A 24,168-nucleotide genomic window follows, 5' to 3' on the forward strand; every position below is an offset into this window, starting at 1 on the left:
GGTATTTCATCATGTCCACTAGTTTTGTTATCAGCCATATTTTCAAGGGCCCACTGGATTTCGCTCTCCAAAATATCTGGCTCTAGTTCTAAATTAACATTAACATCAGCAGTAGGAGCCCTGTCATGATGCAGTTCTTTCTTGTATAGGTCTTCTACATATTCTGCCCATCTTTCCTTAACATCCTCTGCTTCACTCAGATCTTTCCCGTTTCTATCTTTTATCATTCCAATTTTTGCCTGGAATTTTCCTTTAATTTCTCTAATTTTCTTATAAAGATCTCTTGTCTTCCCCATTACGTTACTATCTTCAACTTCCTTGCACTGTTCATTAAAAAATATATTTTTATCTCTTCTAGCTAATTTCTGAAAATCTTTATTTAATTCAAACATAGCTGATCTATCTCCCTTGATTTTAGCTTTCCTTCGTTCTTCTGCAACTTGCAGTGCGTCAACTGATAGCCATCTAGCCTTCTTACTGTTCCTTTTCTTGGGAATGTGTTTCTCTGCGGCCTCCTTGACAGTATTAGCTACTTCTGCATAGACAGGAATAATAACATTAGGCACGTACTTCCGTGGTAGGTACATTCACAATGTAGTCATATGTTTGAACTCCTGTATAAGTTTATGGTATTCACATCCACAAAACACTCATGTAAGGCACTAGCCCTGAATACCCCTTTATAAAGCAATAACTGGATTTTCATTTTTGAAAGTGGTAAATGGAAGAGATTCATGGAAGCATGAATGGAATGTTTGTTTTATACCGTTACCGTACGTTAGCTCACTGTACTTTCGTTTAAATAAACAAAAGAATCTGCCTGGTAGAAAATATTGAATCACAATTTTGTCTTTGAAACTGTTGGAATAGAAACAGTCTGGTTTCATGATTGATAAGCTGATTCTGAATAAAAAGATAAATCCTGTTTTGTATTGTTGCTATTTCAAATATTTGATATAACATAATAGTTCTGATTTTTAAACATTAAGTGCTTTGTTCAGTGTTATTCAGACAGTTTGATAAATTGGCTAGTTAATTAGCTCAGTTAATGCTGATTAGTGTCATCCCTCACTCATTTCTGCTTTTAAAGCTGGATGCTTCTGGGAGAGCTACTAATGAATTTTTCTTTAGTTGGTTGTTATTGTTGTGTAACTAGGCATAAATAAAATTTTATATTAAGTTACCATATCTTTACAAGAATCTGAAATGATTAAGGAAATCAGATCAAAATGGAATCATTTGATTGGTAGAATTAATTGGGAAGGGTAAAAGTCTGTTGCTTATTTTACAAAATAACAACCAACCACCAAGACCTTCCTTATTATGAAAAGCTTATATGTAATGCTAGAGCCTTTGTTCATTTTTGTCTGGGTAAATGTTTCTGACATTTAATTTTGCTCAGTATTAATAAGTAACATTAGAAGCTATACATGTTTTTGTGTAGCTGTGTTTTTCTATTTGAACTTATTTACAGAAGAAGAATTATATTTTTGTCATACAATACCTGTTTCTTTCTCTTTTTATCCTTCCCTGTACGCTGGTCATTAAGGAGGAAAAAAGGTGAAGAGTTTGGAAACAACTGTTGAAAACAATTGCAGCATGCTCTCACTACACTATCACGTATATCTTGAAACTTTTGTTTTGCACTAATTAAAGTTTCATGCATGGTTAACAACAGGATTAACAAATAAATTCACAAACTTTTGTATGCTGTGTATTTAAATTGTTACTTAGTTGCATGTTTTAATGTTTATTTTCTATCTTTTTCACTTTGCCTGTAACAAAGATTTAATTTATTAATTTCATAAATTTATGTTACTATATGTACACCCTCTCAGGTCACTCTGTCATTCTTTGAACAGTTTTCTTTCGTTTTCTCAGCTGAAATATTTTTATGCCTCTTCATTGTAGTAGCAATATCATTAAATATTTGACAGCATGGTGTTTCAAGTTCCATAAGACTTGTTAGATAATTTCATATAATGTTAAACTGACAATAAATGAAACTTTATTTTTAGACATATCGTTGCCTATTTTATTTCCATATTATCTATTAGTTCATCCAGAAACAATTTTTTCCCACCTAGTAAACACACTTATTCTGTGCACCTAACATTTTAGCATCATAAGCTTACGATTTTCACAAATAAGTGTTTAATGTTCATTACAGTACCCTGTATTACAATAAATGGGAGTGCAGAAGAATTTTTAAGATTCCTTTTCAGTTGTGTTGTACAAAATAACAGTGTATATAGAAATTCTGCAACACTGAGTATAATACTGTTTGATAATTTTATATTTCTGTATGGACGAGTGCAAGCTTCTGTCACTATCTTGATCAGTAAAAATACACCGATGACTGTACTGATCTATATTTCCTTTGTTGTTACATTGCATTAACTAAACAAAACATGCCTTTTCTCACAAAACTTTATTATTATTGTACAACATAGGTTTCAGCTTATAAGCCTGTTTTCTAGTACACGACTGATTCTAAATATTGCAAGCAAGCAGGGATAAGCACATGTCAACTTCTTAATCTATGAGTTCTTGACTTGCACTATCTCCATTGACAATTTTGATGTAGTTACAGTTGTTTAAATTTGTATTATATTACATTCATTTACAGTAACTATGAATAAATATACACTGGAGTAGAACTATATGGACATTTATGTTATTATCTCTTTAAGAACAAAGGCCCCAAGACACACACACACATTTTTTATTTACCTGTTTATTTTCTCCCTCTAATGGAGTGAACTTTGCACACTTTCCCCCTATCTGTAGGACTTGCGCCACAATTACATCTTTGTGGTTTTGGTTTAAGTAATGTTCGACAATTAATGAATTTGGCATCTTTAATTGTTGTTGTGATTTTTATTGGTCTCATAAATTATCTTTCGAATGTGTATGTACTCATAACATAGGACACATCATTATGCTTATAATCTAAATAATACATACATTCTATAGCTTACACAGGAAATAATTTAATATATTCACAGTATATACATAATGATACATAGCAACAATGATTTATAATACATAATCTATTATTTAGGGTATCAGAGATTTAAAAAATACAATTTTGTGAAATAGTATTGTCTTTGATTGTACATGAGTGGTTCGAATTCTAGTTTACTTTCTAATGACATTTTTCTTAATGTGGTTCATAGAATTTATTACTCATTGGTTGGACTTTAGCTCACTGTTGAGTCACATACTCAGCCACACACTGTAAATTCTTTTTCTATCAGAATTTTTTTAGGGTTGCAGGAGAAGTCTTCTCAGTTTGACAAGTCTCTTGGAAGTGCTTGTACTAATTTGAGACCACAGTATTAAGGCCCTTTCTCAAATATCTGTGATCTATGTGAAAGGCACCACAATTATTTTCTGTTACATGTGTTATAAGGATAAACATCCTCGTTGGTATCTAATTTTGTGGGATCTTGTAATTCAATCGCAAATGTTTTGAATATACACCATTATGCAAGTGCCAGAATATCAAAACCTTTGAAAGGATTTCAACACGATTATTTTTGCTTCTTTTATAGTATGATAGAAATATATTTTTTCTGCAGTGTGAATATTCTTTCCATTGCTGTGAGAGCAGAGTTCCACCATACTATTATTCCATATTACATATATGGCTCAAAATTTCTGTCATCAACAGTTCACAGGAGGTCTTGATATGCATATTGAGCCAGTTGTTTCATTACCAGTATCATTGAGATTAGTATACTCAAAACAGTATGTATCTGTTCTTTCCAGTTTAGCTCACTGTCTATTGTTACACCTAAAAACTTAACTGGAATTTTTCCTCCTTTTTCATCAAAAAAAAAAAAACACATCCATATATACCTCTTTTTGCTTATCGTTGAAAACAATGGAAATAGTTTTTTTAGATTAATAATTACAATGAAACCCGTATTTTGTGCTTTCCTGTGGTCCAATGCAAAACTAAGGAAACTACAGAATCAAGGAAAATATCAAAACCCCTAAAATACAAGCAAAGACATATGTAATTGGCATATTTGATTAAAAATTGTAATCCTCTCTTACACATTGTATAAAATCTGTACAAGTGAAGGAAATTAAGTGTACAATATAATGTTCATACACATAATTTGATGATCCTTTGATGTCTCAGAATGTGTCTTATCAACTGATCCCTTCTTCTTTTCTGCTCATTTCTATTCAGTACTTCCTGATTAGTTACATGACCTACCCATCTAACCTTCAGCATTCTTCTTAGCACCACATTTTGAAATCTTTTCTCTTCCTGTCCAAACTGTTTTATCATCCATGTTTCACTACCATTCATGGCTACACTTCATACAAATACTTTCAGAAAAGACTTGCTGATACTTAAACCTACATTTGATGTTAATAATCTTCTCTTCTCCAGAAACGCTTCTCTGTCTATTGCCAGTCTACATTTTATATCCTCTCTACTTCAGCCATCAACAGTTATTTTGCTGCCCAAATAAGAAAATTTCATCTACTAATCTAAGTGTCTCATTTTGTAACCTAATTCCCTCAGCATCACCTGATTTAATTTGACTGCATTCCATTATCCTTGTTTTCCTTTTGTTGATGTTCTTCTTCTATCCACCTTTTAAGACACTGTCCATTCCGTTTAACTGCTCTTCCATATCTTTTACTGTCTCTGAGGGAATTAGAATGTCATTGATGAACCCCAAAGTTTTTATTTCTTCTCCCTAGACTTTAATACTGCTCCAAATTTTTGTTTGATTTCTTTCACTGCTCGCCTATATACAGACTGAGTAACATTGGCACTAGACTACTATCCTGTCTCGGTCCCTTGACTCTTATCACTGGCAACCAGCTTCTGTACGGGCTGTAAATAGACTTTCGCTCCCTGTATTTTACTCCTGCTGCCTTCAGAATTTCAAAGAGAATATTCCAATCATAATTTTCAAAAGCTTTATTGAACTCTACAAATACTATGAATTTACATTTACCTTTCCTTAACCTATCTTCCAAAAGAAGTTGTTGAGTCATTTTTGCCTTGTTAGCTCCTACATGTCTCTGGAATCCAAACTGATCCCTGAGGTCAGTTTCTATCAGTTTTTTCCATTCATCTGTAAACTATTCGTGTTAGTATTTAGCAATCATGACTTATTAAACTTATACTTCACACCTGGCAGAACTTACTTTCTTGGGAATTGAAATTATTACATTATTCTTGAAGTCTTGAGGGTATTTTGCCCTTTTTTGTACACAGATACCACTTCAATTATTTTAAGTTGATCTAGAAATACTCCTTCCTGGAATGAACAGTTGACAATATCTGATAATGGTGTAATTAGTCTGCTACCACTTGCTTAATTAGATACTTTGTTTTATAACCTTTGTAGCTCCTCTTCAAATCCTTATTTCAAGAACATCAAGTGGCTCGGGTTATGTGTGACTGTGGTCTGCTGATTTCCTTGGCTGCCGCTTCCATGCTTTAGGTTTACTGCTGCATCTGTGCAGTTACTGCTTGGGATGTCCACAATTTCTGTTTTATCTGCAATGATTTTGTTATTCACTTCCATAATTTATATTCCATTTGTTCTCTTAGTGTGTTTTTTGTTGCCTATCTCAGTAATAATCATATCCCAGGCTGTTTTCATTTTATTTGTTAATTTTGAAATAATCTCATTTACTGATTTGGGTTTTTCTTGACTTATCAACTCTCTGTACTACTTCTGGTGCTGTTTGTTGGTTTCAATACTATCCTTTTGTTTTATTACTCTTAAGGTTGCCCTCAAATCTATTACTTCCTTTGTGATCCGCTGCTTTTGTGGAGAATTTTTTTCTTTTTAGTAATGCTGTATAGAAATAATGCATTAAGTGTCCTTGAAAAGCATTGTGTTTTTCACTTGTTCCTTTGGCTTGAAGGGTATTTACCCCCTCTGTTGCCTTGAAGGGTAATTACCCAACTCTCTATTCTTAACATTACTTTAAATAAGTTAGTGTTTTGTTTGTGTGTAAAGTTTAACAAATCTTTCTCATTTTTTTTTCTTCTGTTGTGAGTTCAGACTACCACTTACTTCACATACTTGTCTAAAATGATTAGAAAGTTCTGTCTGTAGAACCTTTGTTGTATATGCATTGCTATCTATATTATTGATAATATTATTAATAACTGACTTGGTTTACATAGTCATTGTTGTTGATTCATGTGCAGTTGCTTTCATGATGTATTGTATTAGCAGCTCCTCAAATTTTTCCTTTCTTTATGTCTCTCTTCCTATATCAATATTAAAATAACAACAGCTTTCTTTTTTGTGTTAAATTTGACTTATTTTTGAGGAAAGTATTTATTTTGCCACTTAGTGATCAGTACACACAAAATACTCTTAAATCATTCTCAATTCGTGTAATTTTGAAATCTTTTTCATTACGTTTAGGTACAATTTTCTATGTATCATTCATACTACTGTCATAATTCTCAGCTGTTTTAACAAATATTACTACTCATTCACCATTAAACTCTGACCTGCAGAAATAGTTTGCAAGAACATAATCTGCATCTCCAGCTTCTGTGGTGTTGCCTGAGCCAATACAGATGGACCTCTCAATTTTTGCAATGTAACATGACAGATGCTGTTTGCACAAGATCTTAGGAATCCTGGTTTGGTGATGACTGGTACCAAATGTTTATGGGGCAGAAAAACAGAGTGAAACTCTTTGCCTTTAAAGTTTTAATTACCCTATGAGAAATTTTATTTAGAAAAAGTAAACTACACCATTTCCTTTTCAATTTGTCTGTGTTGTTCACTGAATACAGTAGGGATCTTCCTTGCTTCTTGTCTTACTGAAAATGTTGTCAATAATGTTGGGCTTTATTTCATAATATGTAGCTATTGTTTGTATTGTATTAAGTTCCTAGTCATAGTATGTGTACTCCTTACATTTGTAATTGAATGAGGAACCGCAATTCAATTATTCATGCGCATATGAAAACCACCTTGGTGCCTTCATTCATAAGTAGATACTGACACAAATACCCATTTCTCTGCACACATCTCTGCTCCAGTGTATGTTTATTCATGCTGATAAATGTTGTATAGTTTAAGTCAAGAAATGGCAGATTAAGAAGTTGATGTGTTTATTTTGCTTGCTTCGCGTCTTTGGAATTAGTTGTGCACTAGGAAATAGTTGTATAACCCAAAATCTAGGCCGTACAATCATAATAAGAGTTTTGTGAAACAAGGCAAAAAAAGTGTTTCGTTTAGTTAAAACAACAATAAGCATTTCTCACAGCTACACACTCAGGTGACAACATTTAAAATGTTTACCCATTTGTTCATATATTTAAATATCCTGAAACTGCCCATAATAGAAATAAATGTAATAAATGTTACAAGCAGCAAATCAAATAAAAAGCCGTGAAGCACTAGCTATGGCTGGGCAGTAATAAAACTTACTTGCTTACATGTTATGTACTAATGAATAATGACATGTTGATTATAATTGTACTTATAATGTTCCTGTGTGAAACAAACACTACAGTATCTTCTTTCCAAAACAATTTTTCTTATCTTCTTCTCAGATTTAGGTCCCAGTGTAATGTTTATAATATGTGCAGAAAAATTTAATGAAATTTGTTGCATACAATTTTTTTGGACTACACTTTTCTACAAAATATACCCTGGTACAACGGAAAACACTCATACACTTATAGCATTTTTGCATTTAAATAATTCTTATTTATTTCACATAATATGCGGTGTACATTACCTCTGCAGCAAATAAAAATTAGCAAAATCATCTGTTTCTTTTATTCTTATGCTTTAAATTCTGAATTGTCTCTGAAAAGGAATTTTTATATTGTGTGCTGTAGTATGGTCAAATAGGATTTTATTTCTTCCTTCTCCTACTTAGTTTCCATCCTATGTTGAATTTGTGTCCTATGCCACCATTCTACTCCTACTTTCATTGAAACTTGCATCCTTCCCAAATTAGTTTTTTAGATGTTGTCTACAGATCACATAATTATTTTAAAATGAACTACACTGGTGTCCAAAATTAAAGCAACAATGGAAATTTTGCAAGGCTGCATTTATTTTGCCACAAAACGATGTAAACAGGTGATAGTAAAGTAGAAACAGTGTAAAGGATACAAAATGTAATCAACTGCAACTTGCGCAATGGTAGACAAAAATGTTCTTCATTGTTTACCAATTTAATGGATTTGCAGACACATTCTGACAACTGGTTAATGTGCTCAGTATGGGGCATGACCACCTCTGGCACCAGTAAAGCCTGACAAAGACAGGCCATGCTATGAATGATGTCATCAATCTCATGTTGAGACAACAGTGCCCATTCTTCCTGCAGAGCTGCTCACAAGTCTTGGAGAGTGGTTGAGGGGTGCCGATGTGATACAACCCATCTCCTTTGTACATCCATGACTTTCTCTATGGGATTCAAATTGGGAGATTGAGCAGGCCACACCATACATCCAATATCTTCTGTATCCAAAAATACATCAACCACCTGTGTTCTGTGAGGTCAAGCATAATCATCCATCAGTACAGAGTCTGGGCCCACAGCACCTCGCAACAACTGCATGTGAGATGCCAATATGTCCTCACGATACCTGATGGCAGTTAAATTTTGCTGATTCACCTGTACAAATTCATGAGGAACTGTTCGAGTGGTCAACATAATCCCTGTCCACACCATTAGGGATCCTGCTCGATATCGGTCTATTTCCATACTGTTTGGGTCCTGAAATTGTGTTCCACGTGCCATCCAGATGTGAATCCAGCGATAATCACCCCCCAGACCAAATCGGGACTCATGTTTGAAAAGAACAATGGCCCTCTATTTGACCTTCCACCTGGCATGTTGACGGCTCCTCTCTAGACTTTCCCTTCTGTGAAAACATGCCAGAGGCAAGCAGGCCTCCAACAATAAAGGCCATTCTACTGAAGCCTTTTGTAAACCATTTGCCTTGATACAACATGTCCAGTGGATGCTGTGAGGTCAGATGTCAGTTGCAGTGTGGTACTAAGGCGGTACCGTCATGCCCTTACAGCCGAATAATGGCCCACTCTTTCTGATGTCACACATGGTCAGCCCTGTCCTGATCTCAAGGATACAATTTCGGTCTCCATAAACTGTCGCTTCATCCAAGAAACTACAGAATGATTCACATTGAGCCATCAGGCCACATCAGTTTGCGACTCTCCTGCTTCCATTATTCCTATGGTCCTCCTCAGTAGACAGTCTGTAAGCATCTTGTCTGTAACATACTGCACTGTCTGTGACTGTGTATTCATTGATTGTGGATGTGCGACTACCCTGCTTGATATATGCCCTGACGCCATTGCTGGTGTGGTTGTCCGTTGATTGGAATGCCATCTTCTGTGCAGGAAATGATTGAAACGACATCTGTCAACAGTTTCTATGATTATATCAAGAATTAGACTCAGGATGGGAAAATAGCAGTTTGTTGATTTAATTTTGGACACCAGAGTTTTATGAGAGACAAGCACAATGGACAAAAATTTTGTCATGCACAGGAAACATCACTTCAGTATCATGTAACACTGCCTCCAGCCTCTAGAATGGCATCAGTTCAGTTAGTAAGAGAGCTGAAGCCATACACAGGTGATAAGATCCATTGGAGCTCTCAAACTGTGGGGGTGTTGATTGCTACTTTCCATCCACTGTCCCAAATAATCCCAGACATTATCAATGGACCTAAGAGCAAGCAGTGGACCAGTTTATGTGCAATAGGGTGCCTGACTATTCATCAGGACAGGAACACATGCATGCAGTCCTGTGAACACAGCTGTTGTCTTCTTGGATGATGGGAGTGTCCACAGAATACTCATCATAAAAATAATTTCAGGAATGGGTGTCCCACAGTTCTTATATATTTGAAAAATATCATACACTATGTGATCAAAAGTATCCGGGCATCTGGCTGAAAATAACTTAAAGTTAGTGATGCCTTCCATCAGTAACACTGGAATTCAGTATGGTGTTGGCCCACCCTTAGTCTTGATAACAGTTTCCACTCTTGCAGGCATACGATCAATCAGATTGCTGAAGGTTTCATGGGGAATGGCAGCCCATTCTTCATGGAGTGCTGCACTGATGAGAGGTATCAATGTCCCACCCTTAGTCTTGATAACAGTTTCCACCCTTGCAGGCATACGATCAATCAGATTGCTGAAGGTTTGTTGGGGAATGGCAGCCCATTCTTCGTGGAGTGCGGCTCTGATGAGAGGTATCAATGTCGGATGGTGAGGCCTGAATGAAGTCAGCATTCCAAAACATTCCAAATGTGTTCCATAGGATTCAGGCCAGAACTCTGTGTAGGCCAGTCCATTACAGGGGTGTTACTGACTGTCGTGTAACCACTCCGCCACAGGCAGTGCATTATGAACAGGTGCTCGATCATGTTGAAAGATGCAGTCGCCATCCCCAAATTGCTCTTCAACAGTGGGATGCAAGAAGGTGCTTAAAACATCAATGTAGGCCTGTGCTGTGATAGTACCATGCAAAACAAGGGATTCAAGCCCCCTACATGAAAAACACCACCATCGCCTCCGAATTTTACTGTTGGCATGACATACACTGGCAGATGACCATCGGGCATTCACCATACCCACACCCTGCCATCAGATTGCCACATTGTGTACCATGATTTGTCACTCCACACAACATTTTTCCACTGTTCAATTGTCCAATGTTTATGCTCCTTACACCAAGTGAGGCGTCGTTTGGCATATACCACCATGTTGTTTGGCTCATGAGCAGCCGCTCGACCATGAAATCCAAGTTTTCTCACCTCCCACCCAACTGTCATAGTACTTGCAGTGGATCCTGATGCAGTTTGGAATTTCTCTTCAACTGTTGGTGATCTCTGTCAGTCAGCAGATGAGGTCAGCCAGAATGCTTTTGTGCTGTACATGTCCCTTCACATTTCGACTTCACTATCACATCAGAAACATTGGACCTAGGAATGTTTAGGAGCATGGAAATCTCATGTCAGACGTATGACACCAGTGACACCCAATCACCTGACCACGTTCAAAGCTGATGATGGTCAGACAACTGTAACTGGTTGTATAAACAAAGTATTTTGCCAGCATCATCGACATGGAGAAGCAGCAACATTTGGTCACATGGTCCAAGTCGTGGTACTAAAACATTCCCAAAACTCACAGAATCATCTCCAACTTTAACTACACCTCAACACATTGCTGCTTAAATGCTCCATTCAGTCATCAGTGCACCTGATGTGCCTTACTTCATTTGAAAAGAAGCAGACTGGTGTGTTGTTTGGCTGTGTGAAGATGTGCAGCTTTATGTGGCAAATGCAGTTCCCTTTGGGATCTTTTCACAACCACTGTTTTTACACCATGTTATGTGGCTATGACTGGTACACCATTCCTTGTAGACAAATTAGATAGCACCTATCAATAACCAACGAACTGGGTAACTTCATTCACATTGTGATCATGGGTATTTCCCCACACAGTAGCTCCTTTCTCCACTCTGTCATGTCTCCACATCAAGCCATCTTACTTCAATGATTTCATACAGCTGACTGGAACATATACACCACTTCACTTCAGTGACTTACATCAGTTATATGTCTGCCAAATAACAGTTCAACATCATCTACAGCTGTCCACAGATATCAGTAAGCTCTTTCAAGTGGGCCACTATTACTTTGTCCTGTGAGATTATAATTTATTTTGTATCTGTGTGAGATTTGCAGGATGTTCAGATTGTTTCAGCAGGTCCCTGCGTTGTTTTTTCTCTGTTTAACGTGTATGTTTTATAGTTTCAGGGCTGTGTCACTATTAAATTTAGATTATGTACAACAAAATGAAACTTGTAGTCTCCTTCATTTGTTATTAGATCATATAAGGTCCATATTATTTATGAAGGATTTATGCAACTAAACTCAAATTGAGATCATTGAAAAGTTAATTGTAAAATATTTCCTTTTGTGCTTTCATATAACTAAATTTAAAATTTAAATACCTTGTCCCATTTCATCAAACTTCTGGTTCCTTTATATCCTGACACATTCCCAATCAGACACAGTCTCAGTCATGAATTTCAATAAGTTATTTTATTGGTTGGAAACCATTTATATGTGTTGTGTCTCTTGAACATGTGTATGAGAGATGTTTAATAAAAGCTCCCTTCATTTTTATGTTATATTACCTTGGTGGTTGCTGAAAATCATAATACTATAGATACAGTTAACATAAAATGACAGAAATGCCCCGTTTAAAGAAAAGCCCTTCCCACAACCAGACTCTCACTCCCTCCCTTCCTCCCCTCTCCCTCTCACTCCCCCCTTCCTCCCCCCTCCCTCTCACTCCCCTCCCTCTTTGATGTATCTCGTGTGTGTGTGTGTGTAGAGTGATATAGCCTGAACATACAGAAATTGGCAGCAGACAACCCAGATTTTCCCATTGAATCATGTCTATAATAAAATACAAGGCTTTAGGATGCTTACATGTACCATCTTCCACATGAAGATGTATCCCACACTGCCATCTGCTTCCCCTACATCTGTAATATCCTCACATAAATTTTCTACATTTTGCTAGTAATCCTTTTCATATACTTTGCATAAATCCAAATTCTTCTTTCACCTTGAACAACTCTTTGATTTGTAATGCTGATGTGCGTTGGAAATCGAAGGGAAGTCAACAAAACTTCTCTGTAATTTCTGCAACCATTTTGCATCTTAGAAATATGTGTAATTAAATTGGTCCTTCAATAAAATTTTACAATTTTCCATTTTTCTAAGTGAATGAGGTAACAAAATGAATTACATGTAAAGTTTTTCACACAGGTGGATTCATAGCTCAACAATGCATGTAGTATACTCCTCATCTTAGATTACTCCTCGTCTTAGACATATACTATAAACAATGAAATATGAATTTTGTGTATGATATTTACTACAAATGGAAGGAGATATGGTTTTGGTCCCAGTTTCTATTTCTACACTGCTGTATTAATTGTAGCTCACTCAGACCTCTACTTTGGGAGTTCGGGTTTATGTGTGTGGGCCGCAGCAATTGAAAGACTTTCCCATACTGTGTTTTCCTTCATTCCAAACCAGTTTCATGTGTATCTTCTCATATAGTTGGTCGTTGATGCTGACTATTTGTACAGTTTTCTTTCATTTCAATGTTGCTTTGTATTTTGAAACTTGTCTTCAAGGAGGTACTGTATTTTAACGGTAATATTTTCAACTCACCGAAGGTACAGTATGTGGAACTCCAAGAAATTTTACGCTATGTGTCACATTTCCAGGAGTATTTTAATGTAATTTTCCATGTATTTTCTGAGCTCTTCTATTTTTTCCAAAGACATTGTGGATCTGGCTCTGGATCTTGCCAGTGGTTTCTTTCTTATCAGTTTGCATTTACACCTACAGTCAGCTACAAGTTCAAAACAAGCACCCTTAGCTAATTTAAAACAATACTAATTATACCACAGTTTGTATTTGAGACATGTGTCACATTTAAAATTATTTATAAATCTGTAATCCTTGGAGTTATTCTCGATCTTTGTAATTCAATCTATGATATTATTTAATAACACCATATCAGATTTCTGTAGTAACCATAGCCCAACTTAGGTGTTACAAGAATGAGTTGGAGCAGTAAGGAGTTCACTCAGCCTTATGAGACTGCTGGAAATTTATTTCATACAAAAACAATAATATCAACATTTGTACACTGTATATACTGGATAAAGGCAGGCAAATTTTTGATGAGATATAACTGTTGACATGCTTGTGCAACATGTGTAACACACAGAACTGGATTTTTTATGACTCTTTTTGTAAGTTGTTAAAATTCATAGTATTTTATGCCATGCCATATCAATCTTTCTTCAGTCAGTCCATCTACCCTTTTAATATGTATCACTTTCAAAAGTATCTCCATCATGCAGCTATCAGAAAATGGTTTTGCTTGTTACCTTTTTCTCTTAATTTCACAACACATTTTTGAATCGGAGCAGATAATTGCAGTAGTATTTTTGCTCCCTGTACTAGATTCAGGGAACATCCCAGAATTAAAAATTATGTTAAATACCCTTGAAAATCCTTGTGGACTACCGTTATTGCTCATCAGGACTGCACAAAGACATTTTGCAGTTTATTTTCATCAAAATAGACAGCAAACTTCCTATACCATAATAAATATTGTTATAGCTGTATGTAATTCTATCATTATCTTTCAGTGATTTAACTGAATTCATACTGTCTCTAGCTTCATTGGCAATAACTTTCCCAATGATTGTAGTTACATAAGACTTATTAAATTTCCACAAATGAGTCACCTGTAATAGACATTAATATTTGCATGCAAAATCAGATTGATGTTTTAGATATGTATAAGCAGAACAAAGCTTTGTACTCTTAGAATGCAATACTTTGTGCAGCAGTTGCACTAAATACATAATTTACTTATGTTTTTAAGTTTCTTGTAAAATTTAATTTAATAAAGTAGAACTTTTATTCCATGATGGTTATACATTAAGCAACACTAAATATGAAATTTTATTTATGAAATAACAATCTCTGACATACATTTTTGATGTTAAATATTCAGCTTATTCTCATAAATAGTTGAGAGATAAATGTGAAATACTGTGTCCTAAAGAGACACATTATAAGAATTCAGTCTAGTTGCAATACACATGTTAGAAGTTTTAAATATATTAGTTATCTCATATTAAAACAGAATATCTGAAATATATTTTACAATAATTCTTTCTCAGATTTCTTACTGTTGGTGCAACATTAATATTTTATGTTCATGTTCTCAGATTTAGACAGAGCAGAGTACCAAGTGTGATAGGTGGGGTGCTGAAAGGTGCACGCCTCGGCCTGGCCAGCCTGCTACTCTGTGACTCCGTATCAGACCTGGACTCAGCATCAGCAGCCTCCGCTGTGGCTGCACACTACTGGCCACCTCCCCCAGACCGCTTGGGCCGCATCTCTCGTGCCGCAGATGGCCGCTTTGTTCTCGCTGGTGATTCTTCGCTCTCAGCCTCTGTGGGTGGCAGTGTCGCATCCAGCTCCAGTGATGATGGAGGCTTCCTACCACGTCGCGGCGGTCGTCGCAGAGCATCGTGGCGGCGACCACTAGTTGCATGCCCTAGCCAGCTCAGCTTGAGATCTGACGGATCTGGTGAGAGTGCCTTGGCTCTCGCCACTGCTGCCGCTACAGTTGCTGCTGCTGAACGGCAGCACCAACTCCATCGACTGCCACTGCGTGCACCGCCTCCTATTTACTCCCCACCTCCACCTCCACCAGCACCAGCACCACCACCATCAGCATCATCACGTGTCATTCGTGCCAGCTCACCTGCCTCCAATCTGTTATCAGCAACTGCGTGGTCACCCAGTTACAACTTCAGTGACCTGAGCTCGGTGCGACGTGCCAGTTCTGCTGAGCGCTCGTTTCCTACACCGCCTTCGTATTTACAGTTGATGCGCTCCGTCCACGAGAGGTACTCCCAGGAGTTACCGTCACTGCGGGCTATACATGAGGAAGGGAGTGCATTTCCAGGAATAGTGCGGGATCGCCCACCTCCGACTGCTTTCCTTCCTGTTCATCCACTGGCTACGAGTTCGCCACCGCGTGTTCGTGCACCACCTGCAACACTGGCCAGTGGGTTGCCTTCACTACCGGCAGGTGTATTACGACGCCCGGCACCAGTACCGGCAGCGCTATCTCCAGCTATGGCAATGACAATGACTATGACACCACGGGCACGTTTACCTCCTCGGCATGCTCGTCATGCACGCTCTGCACCTGAGCTTGCCTCCCCTGCAGCAGTGGCTGCTGCTGATCTGTTTGCTGAGACCTCACCTTCGAGCTCGAGTGGTTTTGGCAGCAAAAACACGTCACAGCAAAATCAGTCCTCACAGTCAGGTAGCACAAGTGCAGAGTGGCGCCTCCCTCCGTATCGGCCTCCACCACCACCACCACCACCTCCGCCGCCGCCACCTCCTCCTCCACCACCACTGCCACCACCACCATTGGTTGGTAGCCCTTGGCTGTCAGCACTGCCATTGCCTCTACCACTAAGACTGCCTGACACGTCGCCACCACACTCGGAACCTGGTCGCTTGCAGCCACTCGATGTCAGTGTGGACACACATTATGAATTTGACACAGTGATGCCACATCCACTTGGTATGACAACAACCCGTGATTTCCGTGGAACCAGTGACTCAGAGCTATATGCTGCCACTTCCCTGTACCCATTACATGCCACTGCTCATACTCACCAGCAACAGCAGCTGTTGCGTCCTACCAAGAGACTAACCAAGTATGACAACATTGAAGCTCGTGTCCAAGCCATGAAAGAGGAGTTCCACGAGTTTCGTAAACGCCAGGCTAAGAGGCGCCGGAGTGAGGAGTTAGAGAGTGCCTGTTAGCTATGACACATCTGCCAATAATTGCAACATTGTTTTTCTCTTGGTGAATGGAAAGTAATGTAGCGCAACTGCCCATTCCAAGTGGATGCTGCATAATATGGTTTTATGTAAATTCGTCAAAAATGTGATAACTTAACATTTTGTTGTCTCCTAAATATTAAATGTTACTAAAATCTTCTGGTGAGACAATACTGTGACAAAGTTTTCTATATTTGAATGTTGGGTTTCATAACGTATGTTATTTTTCTTTAAAGTAGATACTGTATGAAAAATGCATGTGTCATGTATTATGAAGTTCATTGTGCCATAATTATCATTTTATACATGAACCCCAAAGTTTAATTTTAATTGCATGTGTGTGAGAAATATTTGCCTTGATTGGCTATGATGTTTTGCATTCCTTGTTGTTGTTGTTGTTGTTGTTGTTATTGTTGCTGCTGCTGTTGCTTGCTGATAACTGAGGCTGGCTTTTTACTGTTATAAAACAATTGTGGAGGCCAGTAGTGAGCAGGTGTACACTTCTGTGATTCATCTATGTGTTATGCTGGATTTCTTAGTGTTCCTTAAAAAATATGTAAATTTTTTTTTTGTTTCTTGTCAGCACAGTGCTTCAAATGGATATCAGTTGTATTGAACAAAAAAAAGAAACTCATAAAGTGTAAAGCTACAACTGTCATGTGTATCTATTATTTTCCATGTAATGTCATAAATAATACTTCTTTTTTATAATTATTTGTTGCAGTACAAAAATTCAGTCTTGATGCTGCATGTATATTAAAAGACTAGGTGTGGCTGAATCTGTGTCCAGTAAACAGTGGATCTCACTGAGGTTATCCAACATGTAGCATTCTCAGTGAAACTGTTGGTTTGAGTGTGACAGCATTATTTGACAGAGCATTGTTAGCAGAATGAGATGTGAAACAGTGTCAATGGTTTTCCTCAAACATTGAACATACAAGAAGTCTGTCAACTTTTCCTGCCTCTTTTCTGATGCACCTGAATCTAACTTTATTGAATAAAAGAAGTATGTCACTAGGCCTATTATTAGTTGCAGCACTATTACAATAGATTGTTAGAGTACACTGGATGGGAACTGGAAAGTAAAATAAAATCTGAGTAGAGTTTGTCTCCATTGTATCAGCATTACATTTCATGACTAAAGATATTGTGATATTTGTGGAATGGCGTGTTGAAGTGTGTTTATAGACAAATTGTTTTGGCAGTGGTAGTGGAAACATCAGTGTGTGAATAAGGAGATACTGAGTTATGTATAATAATAGTACTGCAGATTACTAGAGTGAAATGAATTTAAAATGTTTAAACAATAACAAGTGAAAGAAATGTAGATATCTAACTGTTCATTATTTGAAACAGAACACAAAATTTGTTTGAAATGAGTGATTGTGTGCAAGTGTACTGTGTGTTTGTATGGGTCAGAATGGCCAAAATGATGCATTTACTGCATAGGCTTTTCCACAAACCAAATAAGTATAACTACTTAACACTTACATATACGTTCTAAAATGTTAATATATGAACTTGAGTGAGCATGAGAAAGTATTGGAACCTAAGGAACTGAAACAAAGAAAATGTTATTACAGATAATATATGCATTTATTCATAATTCATTTGAATGAATTTAAATATATATAAAATGTAATTATTACATTGTTCTGTTTTTGCTCTAAATCACAACTGAAATACAGAGCTCAGATCTATAGAAAAGAAAAATGAAATAAACAGTTTTACTGTGACATGATGAAATTATAGACATTTTTATTACATTTTTTACTTTATTTTTATCTTGTTCATTTGTTTGTATGAAAATGTGAGCATGTATGTGTATGTATATGTATATGTATGGGTCCTTGTTTGCATGTGAAAGAAAGAGAGTATATGAAAGAATGATAGAGAGTGGAAATAACACAACTTGCAATAAGTTGTCACAGTTATTTCATAAATATAATTCTAACGCTTTATCGTTTATCCATTTCTTTATAATAAGGGAATGTTGAAACGACAAACTTTACACACAGGCTGTTACGATAAATGTTATTATTACTGCTGTGGTGTAAATAGTGATATTTTATAGAATTGCTGATTTTTATGTTGGCATTTCTTTTTTATGGACGTACATGTCTTAAAGATTATTTTTAAGTTTTTAAAGTACAAATCAAAACAATTAATTGAAAAGCTTGCATTATACTGCTGATGTTAGTTTTTTTCCCAAAAGATGTATTAGTGAGAGCCTGTTAGCCCAAATCACAGAGTGAGCGTTGTTATTAATTACACTGATAAATCTGACAAAGAATTTGCTGTTACACATTATTTTGAGTTGTGGTTGATTTGTTTTCTGTCAAATGTCTTTGTTGTGATGATGCAATTTAGAGATATTTGCACAAGTGATATGTCAATAATGTTAAAGTAAATAAAATTTACATTTCACTGGTGTATCATCTGGTGCTTTCAGCCATGTATCACTTAGTTCTGATGTTGTACAATGGTAGTTATGTACCATACAATGTGGCATACATGATTGTAATCTCAGGAAACTAATACAAAATTTATATCTGCATTATAATTATTTCTATGTTACACTTTATAAGTACATACCATAATATTTCCATAACTCTAAAATAAAAATGTACATGGCTGATGAAACTTCATGCATAGATTTTTAAAATGTTTTACAGGATGAAAATAAAATGCAAGTGCAGCATCAAAGAAACTGAGAATTAAGAAAAGAGTTTTGTTAAAATATTTACTCCCAATGAGACTTGACAACCAATTGTTTCTCATTTGCTGCTTTTTATGTCAATTTTTCAGAAGATATAAAAGGATTCATCCACTCTTGGTTCAGCTTCCTTCAACAAAAGTCAGAGTCAGTGTGCTATGTGTTCAAATAATAATAATATCATAATAATAATTATAAGATTTCTCTTCTTGTGATGAAAATTACAACTTATACCATCTAAGAGACACTGGAAAACATATGGAAGATTTTTAGTACATATTAGCAGATATTTCCTTCATATAAAGCACTTTTAATAACAAATGTCAACACAAGAAAATTGCAGAGTTCTTTTTCCCCTCCTTTTTGTTTTTAATACAAAGGATTTCAATCAAAGTCACAGTTTATTTCAAATAACTGAAGTGTATACTGTAAGACTTTTCACAGCTTAACTTTTAAAGAGGGATGGACTTTTTTATGAATTAACATAAAACTTTCATCTGCAGCTGTTTTCCAGAAATCCTCTTTTTATGGTTGATCCTTGTTGGACAGTATTTCATTTTTATAGAATGAAAAATATTTGGTTTAAAATGCAAAACAGGTATGAAATTAGTGAAAAACAGTGTTTCCTACTAAGCATCCAGAAAATGTGAAAACATGATGCTTTTATCTCATTGCCTATTTTATGTTGATGTGTTAAAACTGAGCTGCTGAATTATTGCCACAACTTTGTCATTTCAGTTGCCCATCCCACTATGTACATCTCTTGGTTAATTTATGCCTATGTTGAACTCTGGAAAGGGTTGATATTGTTGATGTAAATGTACAATTAAAGAACTAGTGACACTTGCCTATGTAGTTTTCATTTTTTGAGTATAGTTTTAATTTCTAGATTTGTATACAGAATTTTTTTTTTTTTTTTTTTTTTTTTACTTACATTCACTCCACAGGTCTGGTGAGATTATGTATTGGTGAACACAAATCTGTAGGGTTAGATGTGACTGTTTTGCCATTAGATTTATGATTCAACCATCATTAGAATACAATTAAGGAAGACAGCAATCATCAGTGTTGTTCTTCAACTTTATGTCCTGCATCTGGTGTACATAATCAAACATAAATGATGGTTAGTACATGTTCTAACATACCAAAACAGTGGTTTCTTAGTAAACACCCCTGCAAAACTTATATATTATTGTAAAATTTTGCTTCCTAAAACATGAGCATGAGGATACATGATTTTCAAAGAACATAGTAAAGTTCCCAAATACTTTTCAGGTCAGAACCCTATTAGTATTACATTGACTAGGCACACTGCCTTATGGAAACACCAATCATCTTTTAAACAAAAATTTTTAATCTATTTTTTAGCTTCAGTTCACACAAATAGTACCAGGTGGTTGTAGTTAAACTGATAGTGTTCCAAGTGCTGCAGTGTGGGCTGTATACATCTCAGGAAACTAAAGCACTCTTACAGTTCATTAATCAGTCTGCTCTTGAATATGCTGAGAAAAAAAAATTGTTCCACTTTCTGCCATCAGGTGAAAATATGACGCTGTAAGCAGTTTGAAAGTAAAAAAAAAATTCTTGTTTTGACGTCAGTATGCTGTTTGTCATGTGGTGATGCATGTTGATTTCTTTTGTGAAGTGACTGTTGATGTAAATGGTTGGGAAGGTTGAAGTTTTCCGTTCGAAGTCAATGGCTATTGAGAAGAAAGACTGTGCACTGAAGGTAAAGTTGTTTTATCAGAACAGTAGCATGACCTAAATCCATGTGACTTCTGATTGTGGGCATATCTGAAGAATCATGTCTATCAAGTATGTATCTGGACTCTTCCTGATCCGAAGGATAGTATACAGTGACGTATTACCCTTATTACTCCATATGTGCTACGAGCAACTGTCCATCATGCCATATTGGGGCTGCAGCATGTTGCCAGGATGGGAGACCTTATTGAACACGTTTTAATTATAGTCCAATTAAAATTACTTGATAGTTGGCACTTCATGCCAGAGGGCTCAACATCACGTCTGAACTGTTTGCCGTTGCCAAAGTGCCACGCCAGTTGGTCAGTGCCATTCCAGCTCCTTGTCTGGCATTCTTTCTTAAATGTTTGCTTCTCAAATCATAGGGACTGGCACTTGTATTTTGTATTCCATCACACATAATAACCACACCAAAAACAAAACGCATACACCCTAATGAATTGCCCACATTCCATATGCAGCACTAATCAGACACTTCTGGATACTTCAGCCTCAAACATACAGTTATCATAATCAAAGAGGTTGGCTTACATTAGATAAGATTTGCACATTACGTGAAACTGAATTTTTGAAGGCCGCAATTCTTCCTTGCGGCTGAACCACAAAATGATTAGCATACAAACCTGAGTTGGAGAAGCCCATAGATTCAAAACTTGCCACATGTAGCGAATTTTTTTTTTTTTTTTTTTTTTTTAAATTTCTAAATCTAATCAAAATATTTTGATTATTATTTTAGTTCAGTTAATTGATTAAATATATATATTTTTTTTGTTTCTACTTCTTGGCCAAATCATTTTCATCACGGTGATGACTTTTTATTTGCTCTTACTTTTCTCATGCTTTTTTTTTCATTTGGAATCTGCCTGTGTTGCCTATAAACTGCAACCAAGTCCCAGTTAGGACTGCTCATTGGTAGGTTATGTGGCACCTTATGTAGCCCGATGTGAAGACAGTTTCAGTTAACCTACGATAGCAAGAAATTACAGTTTGCTTTTAGAGCTGAAACTGAATTATTTCTGTCTTGAGTTTGCTCTTAGATATTAGCTGTAATCGGCATGTACAAAGTGACTCAGATTTTAGTTCTGCTACAGATTGTTGATTGCTGTTTTCTTGGGTACACTGCACATCACGAAGTTATGATTAGGTTAGGATATGAGTTTAAATTCAGGGCTACAAACTGCGCCATCTGCCACAGTTCAGTCATTGCACACTTAAAATCAGCTGTCAACAGAGCATCTCGCATTTCCGACATACCTCATAGTGAACACACATTGCTCTGTGTTACACATTAACAGCATTTTTGAAGTGACCTGCCGTGTTTGTGTGTCACCTATAACCGCTGGTTGGCAGCATCTGATGTGGCAACACGGTAACAGCAAGTAACAGACATCAACTATCAAGCAATTTTAATCAGACAGTAGTGATCATATCCTGATAAATGTCCCAGAATCACCGTTATCATCTGTTTGATCATTCCTCCACTTTTCTCGCACCCACCCATATTCTAACTGCCCGCAGAAAGTGGAACTAGTATTTCTTTCAACATACTCAGTGAGTGCTCTGATTAAGGAATATACCTACGATGTTTCAGCATCCTGCAATGTATACAGTCTGCACTGCAGCACTTGGCAGACTGTTAGTTATTTATAGCCACCCAGTACCATTACCAGTTTCAACTTCTTTCCAAGTTATCATTAGATACTTTGAATGTGCTGCATAGCAACTCATTGAAGTACAACTGAACAAGTCAGAAGAGGCACTCACGGATGGTGGGTACCTGTTTTGGTCTTTGACAAATTACTACGTAACATTCGAGTCACCTACTAATGACTTGCAAAGAAGTCTAAATTGATAATGATACCTGTTAGTGTGTGTTTCTATCAGAAACAACAGAACAAAGAGTTCTTCTGAGTAACAACAAAGCATAAAACTACAGTGAAGTTTGGAATGACGCTAATACCAGTACTTTTATATTTGATCCACAATTGATAACATTTTCCTATAAAATAAAATGTGCTTAAGATTACTAGATGTTGTAGAGTGTTTTCAGAAATAAAAATGAAACTTACAAAGTTGCTAGGTGAACATTGATCCAGAAGTTCTTATGTATAAACGGCAGTATTGTCGAAAATATAAAACAGTCCAGGAGTATGAACATCATTTCCAAAATTGAGATCACAAAGGAAAAGAAAATCAGTGTGAAATATTGTTGAAAAAAAAAGAAGGAAGGAAGAACAACCATGGAAGATAGCTGTATTTTTGTTAATAGGATTAGGGAGATCATAATAAACAGTATGTTTGAAGGAAATAGTTTTACTAACTTTTTAAATATGATTGAGATACGAAATTCAAAATAAGAAGCAGAACAGTACACTGAAGAAATAATATATGAAAATGTAGTAAATTTACAGTTTCTATGATATATTCTTCATTAAATAAAGACATTGCAGCATCTCTCAATTGAATAAGTTTATAAACAGTTTTTCCACCTGTGTTTGCAATATGTATTGGTAGTTCTTCAAATACACCTTTGTCTATGATGCTTGCAGTCTTTTGACGGCTTTTCAGCTTTTGAAGTGTGTGATGCAGGAATTCACACATGTTGATCAAGGTGGTCTCACAAAGGTTGGGTTGTCTTGATCTTGCTCTTTCATCCATTTTACAGAACTTCACAAATAATTCCCCCATCTATAATATCACAACCACCTACTTGTGTTTTCCAGAATCGTTGTTAGGTCTCCTTTTCTTTCTTTTTTTTTAAAAAAAAAAAGTACACAAATAGCTGTGTCTATCCTATTCAGCCGAGATGTGAATCATTTGATAAAATTAAAATATGCCTTAATGTGCCAGTATTATGCAGGTTGCAGACATGTACCTGTTTATGTTGGAGCCTCATACACAAAAGTGTTCACTAATGATTTGTGGTAGACACAGTCAGTGGAACTAGTATTTCTTTCAACATACTCAGTGAGTGCTCTGATTAAGGAATATACCTACGATGTTTCAGCATCCTGCAATGTATACAGTCTGCACTGCAGCACTTGGCAGACTGTTAGTTATTTATAGCCACCCAGTACCATTACCAGTTTCAACTTCTTTCCAAGTTATCATTAGATACTTTGAATGTGCTGCATAGCAACTCATTGAAGTACAACTGAACAAGTCAGAAGAGGCACTCACGGTTGGTGGGTACCTGTTTTGGTCT

The 24,168-nt window shown here is 36.2% G+C and overlaps 1 protein-coding gene across 1 annotated transcript in view; it reads left to right on the forward strand.

Moving 5' to 3' along the window:
* LOC124802602 (protein turtle-like) overlaps positions 1 to 20,047 on the forward strand; it is an 888,421-nt gene extending 868,374 nt beyond the window's left edge. Inside the window, exon 18 of the mRNA XM_047263481.1 lies at positions 14,845 to 20,047. Within this exon, the coding sequence (XP_047119437.1) occupies positions 14,845 to 16,465 (1,621 nt within the window). The 3' untranslated portion in view covers positions 16,466 to 20,047. The remainder of the gene's footprint in view (positions 1 to 14,844) is intronic.
* Positions 20,048 to 24,168: the final 4,121 nt, after the last annotated feature.

The sequence above is a fragment of the Schistocerca piceifrons genome, chromosome 6 (assembly GCF_021461385.2).
Source record: "Schistocerca piceifrons isolate TAMUIC-IGC-003096 chromosome 6, iqSchPice1.1, whole genome shotgun sequence".
In the NCBI taxonomy this organism is placed as follows: domain Eukaryota; kingdom Metazoa; phylum Arthropoda; class Insecta; order Orthoptera; family Acrididae; genus Schistocerca; species Schistocerca piceifrons.